The 12263-nt window shown below is 39.0% G+C and overlaps 3 protein-coding genes across 3 annotated transcripts; all 3 read left to right on the top strand.

The window, feature by feature from the left end:
• The first annotated feature begins 728 nt into the window (after positions 1-728).
• LOC137709923 (transcription factor MYB35-like) lies at positions 729-2227 on the top strand. The gene is made up of 3 exons (XM_068448905.1): positions 729-864; positions 982-1111; positions 1423-2227. Exons 1-3 carry the CDS (start codon positions 729-731, stop codon positions 2225-2227), a joined length of 1071 nt encoding a protein of 356 aa, XP_068305006.1.
• A 2174-nt stretch (positions 2228-4401) lies between these two features.
• On the top strand, positions 4402-6614 carry LOC137711404 (uncharacterized). Its single transcript, XM_068450639.1, has 4 exons — positions 4402-5052; positions 5313-5426; positions 5520-5801; positions 6133-6614. The coding sequence occupies exons 1-4, from the start codon at positions 4558-4560 to the stop codon at positions 6334-6336; spliced, it is 1095 nt and encodes a 364-aa protein (XP_068306740.1). The 5' UTR covers positions 4402-4557; the 3' UTR covers positions 6337-6614.
• A 705-nt stretch (positions 6615-7319) lies between these two features.
• On the top strand, positions 7320-8601 carry LOC137711573 (uncharacterized). Its single transcript, XM_068450825.1, has 2 exons — positions 7320-8009; positions 8304-8601. The coding sequence occupies exons 1-2, from the start codon at positions 7347-7349 to the stop codon at positions 8457-8459; spliced, it is 819 nt and encodes a 272-aa protein (XP_068306926.1). The 5' UTR covers positions 7320-7346; the 3' UTR covers positions 8460-8601.
• Positions 8602-12263: the final 3662 nt, after the last annotated feature.

The raw sequence follows: 12263 nt of genomic DNA, 5'->3' as shown, positions 1-12263 counted from the left end.
AGCCTAACCTCTTAAAAGTCATTGCAAAGTTTCTCTTTTCACCGATGAGAGACTCTTTTACCATCACATCCTCACACACGCTCCTTCACGTGTGCCGAATTTTCAAATCAAACATGTGGAGCACATGTGAGCCTTGAGTTTCACATGCGAGTCAACCATCTTTGACATCTAAAGAAAGTTGAAGAACCCTCGCATGTCTAAAGTTAATTTCTTCATTACTTGAGTTTTTTGTTTAAAATAGTTAGAATCATCAAGCTTGTGATTATCTGTAACTAAAACAGTATTGAGTACTCATTTCCTTTTACACAAAGGGCAAAATAATCTAAGGAGTCATTTATATACAATTTTACTTAGATTTATTCTAAATTTAACCAAATAATTCACCCAATTCGAACCAGATTCAAAAGGGTTTATGAGCCAAGCATGTGAGCATATGGAAAGACTGGTTTTTATACCGTTAATGTAAAGATGTCATTCATCATGCAAACTTAGTTAAATGGAAGCAAAACCCTCATGCTTTTCTTGCCTTCCCACACTTGTCATACTTTAAACCAGTACCTTTCCTCATCTCATCTCATACCTCTCTCAATGAGCATCTGCATAAGCAGAATTAATCAAAGGTAAATCGGTCGCATCTCTCTTTTAAATCCGACTATTTACTTTTGTTTTCTGTTCAATCTTACTCTTTTTTATGATTTCATGTGCAGATAAGAAGACAGATAATAAGGATGGTGAGACCTGCTTGTTGTGACAAGCTGCATGTGAAAAGGGATACTCTTTGGACTGCGGAGGAAGATGCAAAGATACTTGCGCATGAGTCGAAGCATGGGACGAGTAACTGGACTTCTGTTCCGAAAAAACCAGGTTAAATCGGATGTTTTCTTCCCTAAATTCTTTCATTATCCCGTTTCCAGGGGTGCTGTAGGATTAAATACTGCATTTAGAGGATAATTAATTAACCTAATTTAAGTGTGTTTACAGGAATTACAAGATGTGGGAAGAGCAGCAGGCTTAGGTGGCCTAATCATTTCAAGCCTAATCCGAAGCATGAGTCCTTCACACCCCATGAGGAGGAATTGATTGTCAGGCTTCATGCCACCATAGGTAGCAGGTAAGTATTTATGCAAATTTCTTGCTGTTCAATTTCAAGGACTCCTAATTCCTAGCCGATTAGTCTTTGTTTTATGGTATCCGACCCGATTTGTGTTGTCTTTCGTTCCAACTATCCTAGTTTGTAGATCTCATTACCCTTTGGAGAGAAAGCTTATAAAGGTTTGTTATATTTGAGTCTGAGGAGCTAAAAGCGTTTTCTGACAACCAAAAGCCCTTAAATTTGTGGCAGTCTAATTGTCATGAAATTATTCTTGGGGGGAAATGTTAAAATATAAGGGTATTTTTTTTCTTATGAGTTTTGTGGTGCAGATGGCCTGTAATAGCTCAACAGCTTCCTGGGAGGACAGACAATGATGTAAAGAACTACTGGAATACTAAGCTGAAGAAGAAGCTCTCAGAAATGGGAATTGATCCTGTTACTCATAAGCCCTTCTCTCAAGTCTTAGCGGATTATGGAAACATCGGTGGCGTTTCGAAAGTTGGCATGAGAATCGGGATAGGTTCTCTCAACAAAGACTTGAAGAACGCAATGCTGATGAAACCAGCAGAGCCATACTTATTGCCAGCACAAGGGTTTTCCAACATCAACAGCCATTTGATGCCAATTACAATGATACCGAACAAAGCGGAGCCAATTCTAGACAGTTTCTTGGGCCACAATCAACCTAGCAGCCAACCCCCAGACCTTCTCACACAGCTGCAGGCCATAAATTTGGTGACAGAAGCCTCAAAATCCATGGAATTCCAATCTTCTGCACCAAATTTTTACAGTCACGAAGGCACATTGTCATCACCATCTTCTACATCTTCATCTGCCGCTCAAGAGCACGCAACCCTGCAGACGTTTAGCTGGAGCGATTTTCTCCTTGAAGACGCGTTTATGCCAATTGGTGACACCCAAGAACACAAAAACAAGGCTGAGTATTCATCGAAGAACATAGCACAAGTAGCAGTACAACAAAGCCAAATCGACATGGATTATGCAATCTCAAGCAATGAAGTAGAGGCTACATCTCCAGCGTGCGACAGTTCGTTTGTGGAAGCCATGGTATCTCGAGAGAATGAGATGTTCTTGGAGTTTCCTGAACTACTGGAAGAACCATTCTACTACTGAGTTTATATATTTCCTCCAAAGCTATGGTACTAACGTTGCAAACAATAAGATTTTCTATACAACATGAAAATAATAAGAACTAGCTGATAGGGCCTTTTGTTGGAACTTTATGCCTTGCATGATGCAACTATTTTTTTTTTTTAGGTAAAAGAGGATTTCATTCAAAGCATGAACCCAAAAACATAACATAGGCATACATGTGGACATAAAAGACGCCTCTGAAAAGCTTTAGGCTAGTTTGGTATTGCTATACTTTTAAAAAAAATTATTTCTGTTATGCTGTAAAAATAAGTAGCTATAAAATAAAACAGTATTTAGTAAACTTTTATTGTAAAAGTGCTTTTAACAAAAAAAATAATGTTAGTGTTTGGTAAACTTTATATAAAACTGTTACGATTATGTTAAATGACTAAAAATGTATAATATTAAATGTGATATAATAATTTTTTTATTTATTTATAATTTCATCTTCAATCTTCATCATTTTCGGGTCACAGCTCAAATCCAAATCCCTCCCCACCAACCCTCTGTTCTCTCCCGTTCCCAATCACCAAAATCTCCGGCGGATTTCACAGCTCAAGATCCAAATCCCTCCCTCTCCAACCATCTGTTCTCTCCCCTTCCCAATCACCAAAATCGCCGACCCTCGAGAGAGATAGAGCAAGAAATTCCGAGCTTCCGAATCTCTCCAACTCTATGATCGGATTCCAATCAGCCAATCCATCCAATCAATTTTGAAAAAAACCCAGAAAAAAAGGGGGAAAATCGAAGCTTTTGAGTTTCAGTTCAAAGTATATAGCCACAGAGAGATTCGAATCCGTAGCTAATGGATGTAGACGGAGGGGGAAGCAAACGGGTCTTCCTCAAACTGGGTGGGCAGCAATCCGACCCGTCAAAGAACCAGAAGGTATGCTACCATTGGAGGGCGGGCAAGTGCAATCGCCACCCTTGCCCTTTTCTCCAAAAGAGCTCCCGGCGCCGCCGTCGCAGTAAGGTCTCAATGGGACGGCCTCGACTAAGCGCCATCACGCCTTTGCCGCTAACACCGACGGTCCATCGTCCCGATATCGGGGTCCAAATAACTTCAATGGTGGGGCGTCTTCGACGTGGGGCGCCGGAGAAGAAATTGTTGTTCGAATTCGCGTGCTCCGGGCATGAATTCGACCTGGGTTTTCACAAGCTGTCTCTCTGCGTCAGTGAATGGAGCTCTCTGAATTCAACCGTATCAGTGAAATGGAGCTCTCTGAATTCGACCTTGGTAATCAACAGTCATTCCTTCGTCCCGTATATCTTCAGCTTACATCAAGTGTCGGACTCGACTCGTTGAGGGACCTCGTCCTCCCGAACAATCGGATTCGATGATTTGATACGATGAAGGAGAAAGAGGGTATAATTGGGTTTAAGAAAGTTTCTTAAACTTTACTGTTCATCCATCTACTTTGAAAAAAAAGCTTATTTTGAAAAGAATCACTTATTTTTACATTTATCAAACACATTTTACACCCCAATTTTTTTTTCATAGCTACTTTTTTTATAATTTCAGCTGTGCCAAACTGGTAATTCGTACTGAGCTGTTTTTATAAAAAGTGGGTATAAAAAAAGTTGAGCTTAAAAAAATGTTTGGTAAACACTTAAAAATAGCTTATTTTTACAATTTTGGGTGAAAAAAAGCTGAAAACGTGAAGCGCAAAAATAAGCTTATTCTTACAACACAGCAGAAATAGTTTTTTTTCTTCAAAACACAGTAATACCAAATCAACTCCTACTCGAACAAAATTCTGTTAGAAAAAGCCCAACTAAGAGAAAGAGGCCACACATGCAAGTCAAATTTAAATCCCGTTTGCAGACTCGATATGTATGTAATGCATGAGCCATGACATAAAAAAACCTTATCTGGTTAACATTAACTTGGCTATTAAGGTATTTGTCTAAAGTTAATAGTTGTAGTGATAGTGGATCAAATCAGACGTCAGAAATTTTATCTAATAACTAACTTTATAACTCACTAACGTTATTGCTTCATTAAAAATAAACACCAACTTCAAGGATTTATGCTAGAATAAAAAGAGAGAGAAAAAAAAGACCATGTTCGTACTTAATTATTTTAAAGATTTTTTAGCATGCTTGTAATATGGACAGTGCTACACAAGTGGAGGACATTTTTTTTTAAGTATCTCTCGATTACTGAGTGGTCCATGTTTACTTTTCATTACAATTCGTTTATTTATTTACTTTATATTAATTCTGATAAAACTCATCAAAAATTCGAAAAACAAAGAACAGAGAAATTGCAGAAGAACAAAAATATCGACAGAAAAATTCGTTAAAAAATGGTGGCGATTTCGTTGTACAGAGGAAATCTCCATAGAGTTCCCGACGTACCACGTCGGTGGCTTATGCCAACCCCTAAAATCTCCCTTAAGGACTTCAAATCCCTTTTAACCCGCCGCTCTGTAGCTCTCTCCCGCCTCCGCTCCGGCCTCCCCGCGGCGGCCGCCGCCGTCTCTTCTAACCCTAACCCTGATTTTGTACCGGGCCAGCTCAGCGAAGCTCCAAAGGCGGGAAATTTGTCTCACCCCACGATTAAATTCGAAGCGCCGGAGAATGTTGCTGCTGATTGCGAAGCTGGGCCGTCCGGGAAGAAGAAGGATGGGAAGCAATCGGACGGTGCTGATTTTTCGGTGAAATCCGGCGGTGGGTCCGATTCGCCGCCTGCTCTTAAGCCCGATTTGATCGAGAAAGGGTCGGATGTTGCGGATGTTGGTGCGAGTTCACTGCCTGTGAAGGTTGAGAAATTGGATGAAGTGGAAAACCCTAATTCTGAGGTATATCTATATCTATATGTGTATTTATATCTGGTTTTCAATTGGATTCTGAATTGCTTTGGAAAGTTTTTTTTTTTGATTTGGGCATTTGTATGGGTTTGTGTTCTTATATTGAAGTGTGAAAATTGGATTTAAACTGTACTGTGTGGAGAAAGAAAAACTTAAATCTATACATCAAAAGCATGCATTTTGATTTGCTGAACCGTTTAGCGTAGTTTCGATTCGTGTTTAGTAACTGCAATTGTTTGTTTATATGATAGAGATGCAACAAAGAGGAGGAGTTAAGTGATAAGCAAAAAAGGAAGAGAGAAGTTGAGGAGAAGCTGCAGGTTTTGAATCAGAAGAAACATAATCTAGTTCAAGTGTTGAAGCAGGTAAGTTTTGGCTCTGTAGGCGATTTGTGCGTTTCTTTGTGATACATTTGGGCAAGTATCGATACTAGAGAGCTTGTTCGTGTTGGTTTACAGATCTTAAATGCAGAGGAAGAATTAAAGAGACGAAATTGTATGCAAGGACTGGTGGTTCGCCCGTCTATATCACTTCAAGTTGATGTAACAAATGATTCCGGTTCAATGACTAGGCATGCTGCTGCTAGGTTGGGCTCAGAGGCGAATCTTGAGATGGAAGGGGTTGAGGGCGATGAGCTTTCAAACCATAACTTTCATTCTCGCCATATGTTCCGGATGAACAGCACATCCCCATCTTCAGAGTCTCCTCTCAGAAGGCCGGCTCATATTCAGCACAACGTGGTAATGCATTTTGGTTACTACTTCTAGAACTACTTTTACAGTACCAATCAAGTGTCTATGCACGTCTCGTTTATGTTTACATTACTTTTACAGTACCAATCAAGTGTCTATGCACGTTTCGTTTGTGTTTTCATTTGTGTCGACCACTGTATTGATGGTTTTATCATTGTCTTGTGAGAGCTTATAAATTAAGAATCCTTTGAATTACAAGTTAAAAGTAGTTTTCCACAAGTAAAAATATTAGAAATTTGAGGAAGTAGTTAACAATTCATGTCTCTTTGCTTTGCTACATTTTCATGAGCTTATACTCAGTTATCAAATTTGTGTGCAGGTTCCACACCCCTCTCGAGCAAGTTTAGGGCCAACCGGCACTAGTCCATCGCGCTTTGCTCCCATTGGGCAACAGGGGCATCCTGCAAATCTACCCACTGTATCTGCATCAGGAACCAATTACATGGCATCCTCTCCATCCCCTGCAGCGTCCGGCGGCACTTCTGCTTTCAAAGACGCTCGATTGCCAAGTCCATGGAATTAGATTCGGGCTATGTAGTCCCTTTGTCACGCGGGGCTCTTCTTTGAACACCAGTGTCTTGTAGATCATGGCGACGTAATGAACATTTCGGCTTCCCTTTTCGTTTTTCCTCCCCACTCCTCTTCCATTTTAGACTGGTAGGTCCGACCAAAATTTCACGTCTCCTTGTATCTCTGTAAATTAGTAAAGCTTGTCAACTTAAGCTGTATTGAATTTCTTTAAGGAACATGCAAATCGATGATTTTGAAGAATTTTTGTTACACTGATCTCCAAGGACTAGTGTTTTTTTTGCAACAAAGTTATGCTATCACAACAATGGACTAGCCACGTCTCGGCCACAACTAAGTATTGAATTTGAATTCATCACACAAGTATACACTGTCCTTGCATTCATGTGAGTTAAACTTAAGATTACTTCTTACTAGGTGAAGAATGTTAAAACTGGACCAAAGCTTGTGAATGTCGATTATTGTTTGTTTAGTATTAATTTTCAATTTTAAGTAATAATTTATCTTGTTTGTGGAAATTACATCCTACTTTTTCAAAAAAAAATTCCGACAATGTAAGATGTTTACAAAGTTATTTGTGTCGTTTACTCGCTCACAACTTAGTATCAAACTCACTATAAATCATTTTCAATTCTTGTGAGCCAGATTTGAAACGTTCAACTAAATGAATACTAAATGCCGCTAAGCGAACAAATAGGACATGTAGGGTAGCAACCAAATTCCTTCCCCTATGCTAAAATTACAAGACAAGATCCCAAAAATGTTGCCCTAGCTAGCCAACTCAAACACTAAATTCCCATGGGATTTAGATAGTTGGGTGAGTCAACGGTCAAAACATCACGAGGCCCCTCCCGCCCTTTTCCTTTTCCTCCGCCACCGGCGCATGTTAGAACTCAATAGTGCCTAGATCTCACCACACATGTCCCAATCCACCCAACCCCACCACTGACCCAAACACATAACAACACAAAAACCAAAACTTCCACTTTCATTTCGTCCCCATTCATGCACCCCCCACCGCCCAAAAAAAACACCACCATGTCTAACCGCACCACCCACCGGCGCATGTTAGCAGCGACAGAGCCAAAGCCCTCCAAGCACTCCACTTACCTAGATCCTCCTTCCCTGCCCTCTAAACCCTCTTCCACCTCCAATCCCACCTCCAGAGTCAACGCAAGTCAACGACTCCGCAGTTCACAGAGCCTCACAGACACTCGCTTGCAGGCCAAATTGATGTCGGCGTCAATGGATTCCTCCAAGTCTTTCCTCAAATCGAACCCTCACCCTAAATCATTCGACCCCAGAAGCGAAAAACAGAGCAAGAAAACAGAGGAATCAGAAAAACCCAAAAAACCCAGTAGGGATGTGGTGGCGGTGGTGAATAAGAAGAAGGAAGCTCAAAATGGGTTGGTGGGTTTTGAGGAAAAGAAGAAGTTTGATAGCGGGAGGAGGGTGTCGGTTTCGTCCGCCGCAAGCGGCGGCGGAAGGAGGAGATCCCTGTCTGGGCCGCAGGTGCAGTTGGCGGATGTGTTAGCAAGTAATGGGGTGAGAGTTGTTTCAGCTGATATGCCGCCGTTTATGCAGATCCATGCTGTGGAGTGTGCAAGAAAGACGCATGATAGCCTGGAAAAATTCACCTCCAAGACTCTTGCTTTGACTCTCAAAAAGGTAATTATAAGCTTAATTATCATGATTGGGATGTTAAATTTTGATTTTTCTGAGGTTTTTGGTGGTTATCTGATGTGGGTTTTATTTTATGATTAGTTGGTAATTGTTTAGTGGGGTTTGTGTTAACTCAAAAAGTCCCACTTCAAAACTCCAATATATAATGAATGGTTCTGCCATTAATTGCACCGAGTTCTTTCGTGATAAAACTCCATATTTGCCGTGCGAATGTGATTAGTAGTGAGTCATTGGTTCGTCTATGTGCAAATATTGACAGGGTTGGGTATTGTTTTGCAGGAATTTGATGGGGTATATGGGCCAGCATGGCACTGCATTGTAGGAACAAGTTTTGGATCATTTGTGACACACTCTGTAAGCGGGTTTCTGTATTTCTCAATGGATCAAAAGTTGTACATCCTCTTGTTTAAGACCACTGTACAAAGAGCAGAGTGAAAATTTGATAAGTTTTAAGACTTTTTTTAGGGTAGGAAGAAGGTTCTGTGCATTCTTCTTCTTTCCAGACTGTACATTTGGTTATGCAGGGAAAATCATGAGAGAGTGAAATGGAAATTTCTCCCCATCTTTTTGTTCATTGAGAGATGTCTTCTGTTGTTCTCTCTTTGTAAAGAAGTTAATATAAAATGCTGAGGTGATTTAATCTTGAGTATTTAAATAAGATGGGACGGAAGGAGAAGAAAAATGGGAGAGGAGAGAATCCAGATCCCTCTAAGCCATATGTGATCATCACTGTTATAAAATCATACTATATGTTACTTTTTTCTTTTTCTTTTTTCGCCTTATGTGTCCGTTTTGTTCTCAGATGTTACCGGTTTAAACAATCACATATCTCTCATCACATGAGATGCAAACACATAATTGTACAACCGATGACATAACAATTTCTCCCATCCCATCTTTAATGCATTATTATTACATATGGAAAGTAGTACTCAATCCATCAAGGATGGCATCCAAAAAGTTCATAGGATGTGTGTCCTGTTTTCCAAACTTATATTGTATTTTGTATCTCCTCTTTATATTATTGGTGGTTTGGTCAGAGACTCAGAGGACACCCCCTGCCCTCCAAATCATTTATCTTGCTTGTAAATTGGGGCCTCTTGTTCCAAAAAACACTAGACTGTAGGACATGGGACCATTTTGAAAGAGGGTCCTAAATAATGTGGCTCTGACCAAAATTGTCTTTTCACCTCTAACAATTTGGACTTAAAATTTGGGCATTGCCATCCCATCCCAGCCCAAAATCTATTTCTTATACCACTGATTAACTGGCCCATTCTCCATCCAAGCAAAACCAGGTGTTTGATTTCCCATCAAGGGACCTTTTTATTTACCCATCAAAATTATAAAAAAGTTGCCATCAAGACCATACTGCAAACTTTTACTACTTTTGTATTGGGATGTAATTCCCAATTTTCTGTCATGAGTTAGGTCAATTGATTAAGGCCAGCTTCTCGACCACTTGATTCCAAGTAGATTTCCCCTCTTTAAGTATTATAGTAGTTAACGTTATCAATGATTATAGTGGGGTTTCCAGTTACTTGCTCTCAAGTTCGAATTTCTCAATCTGTAGATCATAGGAGTTAAAGATATTGTCTTGGCAGAAGTAAAATTGCATACCTACATATCCTGCACTTATTAATATTGATGAACATAAATGGCAGTTCGGAAATTGATAATTTTATAAACAAACCCTTCTATGCTTGGTATGGAGCCGATGAAGGGACGGTTGGATGTGCGGCTAAAGATTCCGTTGCATACTATGTTTCGGTTCATACAAAAAAAAATCCAAAAAGAAGGAACAATGATTGAGAGGAAGAAATTGAGCGTGGTAGATTTTATGGCTATCACATGCAGAATGCAGGGGTTTTGTTTGAGAGCTTTGAAAAAGTAGCCACAAAGAGCAAAACGTACCGGAACATATTTTTGTCACAGTTCCATGTACTAGTCACTGCAGAAAAAGTCGACCTAGTTCTTTCCCAACTGAGCACGAAGTTGAACTTCTTACACAAAATAGTTGTCATGGTACAGTTTGTACTATTTTCTTCTTTGTTTACTTTTGTCTTTTCTGTTCAAAATTGTGAAGGTGAATTGAGATTCACTCATTATCTCTGTATTCGAAATTTGCAAACCGAGAGATTCAGGTAACTTAATTTTAATCATATGGTTCATCTTAGTCTATCTCCCTAGCCCACTTTGTAAAAATCCAAAAATCTGAATAGCCTAGATCTTGAATTGTCGGAATCTTTGAATCGACGAACTCTAAACATAGGGTTTCAGAGTGAATCATATTCTCAATCAACGCCAAATATTATCTTATAACAACCTTCATAGAGCCAAGTTTGTTGCTTCATGAAAATTTGGAGGGGTAGAGTCCTACTCCAACTTGTTAGATGAGCTTCACTCAAGAATAACCATAAAACGAACATTCTTTAGTTCCTCACTGTTAGGGAAAAATAATCTATCACTAGATTACATACTGTAATGAGTTACTAAAAAGACAAAAAGAAAAGTTAACAACTTTCTTCAACATTTATTTCAATATTCAGTTTCAACTGACACATACTAATGCCTTAATGCAAACAGTAAAATTGACACAAGGAATAGCAGGGAGACTTCCCTGCACCTATGAGTACGCCACCATAGCATCCAGACCAATAGAACGATCTATGTGAGAAATTTAAAGCACACAACATTGTACTATTAGTTTGAAACGCTTCAACGACATCAAAAAGCGTGTATGTAAGTCTCTCTTGAGTATTACACATCACTTTTGATGAAAGGCAGGTGCAACATATATGAGGTGGACATGAAAGTGAAATGGGCAGATGAGCATTTAACCCTATTTCCAAATAGACAATGCATCAAGTTTTGATAACCAAATTAGGAGTAGGAGGCTTTAAGAGGGAAATTAAGCCACTCAAGTTAACTTTGGCAAATGCCCAAGATCCCACAAGGGCACATGAGTTTGGCCAAATGCAAAACTATTTTAGGCATAATCTCAAACACACTTTCTCAAGTGTAACCAATCTTGCTTGGATGGGTACCATTTTTTTGCTAAGCAAGTTAGGCACCACCAATAATAATTGTGACAAATGAGAAAAAGAAGGGTTAGGTCTTGATGGTGCTATAATCCAAATTATCAAATCTATTTAGCTCTTAAGAAAAAGGAAGTTAGAAAGAGAAAAGCATTTTTCCCCAACATAAATTTATTTGAGCATTTAATTTGGAGGGTTTGTGTTGTTCACTAGTGCAAGTACCCACCAACCATTGTTTCCACCCAATCTCTCTTTTGAAAGGGAATAAGATGCCCCAATTTGAAAATCTTCCTCACATTAACTGTTACTTTCACTTTCTAGGCACTATTTTAAATTGGGTATTTCTCATTTACTATGAGAATTTGACATATTATTTCTTCAGAGTAAATTACAACAACAACAAAACCTTATACTACTAAATAGAGTCGGCTATATGAATCTTAAAACATTACTAGTCTTGGTTTTGCGCCAACTATTTCATTAGCTCTAAGTATTCCATGTCTTTTCTTAGAGTCTCTTTCTAAGTCTTACTAGGTTTTTCTACCTCTTTTATCCTGAGCCTCTGTCTCATAATCGCATATGCTAACCAAAGCATATGTAGTTCTTCAGTTCACATGTCCAAACCACATTAACAGAATTGTGAATTGCACATATGTAAAATTAGGCTAATTGGTCAAAGCAATGCGTCGTCTCATTGCACCGAAATATGATTCATCTTCATCGTCTATTAGAACAGATTAAAATATCACTTTTTGGAAAATAAAAAATTCTAGCGAATGACATCATCAAGCATGCAAATGTGAATTAAATTTGTTGGTCAGAATAGCATGTGCGTCCCTTTGCACCAAAATCTCATTTCTCTTCATCGTAAATCAGCATACATTAATATATCGCTTTGTGAAAAAAAAGAAAAAAGAAAAAAAAAAAAAAAGGTGGGGGAGGGGAAATATAGCCTCAAGTAATTTGAAATACAGATGTGGGTTTGGATCCTTTGATCCCCACTTTCCTTCTAATAATGTGTTGGTTAGGCACTTGATCCCATATCTGGTTTAGATCAACCAATCAAGCAACTCACACAGGAAATTAAATAATATGATAAATTAATAAAACCCAGACTGAGTGCCACGTGTCTATTGCAAAAGAGCGAGTACCTTAACGCGCCGATGGTAGCATTTCTGGATGTCCACTTTCTAAACGGAGC

The sequence above is a fragment of the Pyrus communis genome, chromosome 12, assembly GCF_963583255.1.
Source record: "Pyrus communis chromosome 12, drPyrComm1.1, whole genome shotgun sequence".
NCBI lineage: Eukaryota > Viridiplantae > Streptophyta > Magnoliopsida > Rosales > Rosaceae > Pyrus > Pyrus communis.
This window is presented reverse-complemented; position numbering and strand designations above follow the sequence as displayed.

Excerpts from the sequence above, each read along its gene's own strand:
- LOC137709923 (XM_068448905.1), top strand. The coding sequence starts at position 729 with ATGGTGAGACCTGCTTGTTGTGACAAGCTGCATGTGAAAAGGGATACT. Across the intron at positions 865-981 it reads TTCTGTTCCGAAAAAACCAG|GAATTACAAGATGTGGGAAG; the intron begins GTTAAATCGGAT and ends GTGTGTTTACAG. Across the intron at positions 1,112-1,422 it reads CATGCCACCATAGGTAGCAG|ATGGCCTGTAATAGCTCAAC; the intron begins GTAAGTATTTAT and ends TTTGTGGTGCAG.
- LOC137711573 (XM_068450825.1), top strand. The coding sequence starts at position 7,347 with ATGCACCCCCCACCGCCCAAAAAAAACACCACCATGTCTAACCGCACC. Across the intron at positions 8,010-8,303 it reads TTGCTTTGACTCTCAAAAAG|GAATTTGATGGGGTATATGG; the intron begins GTAATTATAAGC and ends ATTGTTTTGCAG.
- LOC137711404 (XM_068450639.1), top strand. The coding sequence starts at position 4,558 with ATGGTGGCGATTTCGTTGTACAGAGGAAATCTCCATAGAGTTCCCGAC. Across the intron at positions 5,053-5,312 it reads TGGAAAACCCTAATTCTGAG|AGATGCAACAAAGAGGAGGA; the intron begins GTATATCTATAT and ends TTTATATGATAG. Across the intron at positions 5,802-6,132 it reads CTCATATTCAGCACAACGTG|GTTCCACACCCCTCTCGAGC; the intron begins GTAATGCATTTT and ends ATTTGTGTGCAG.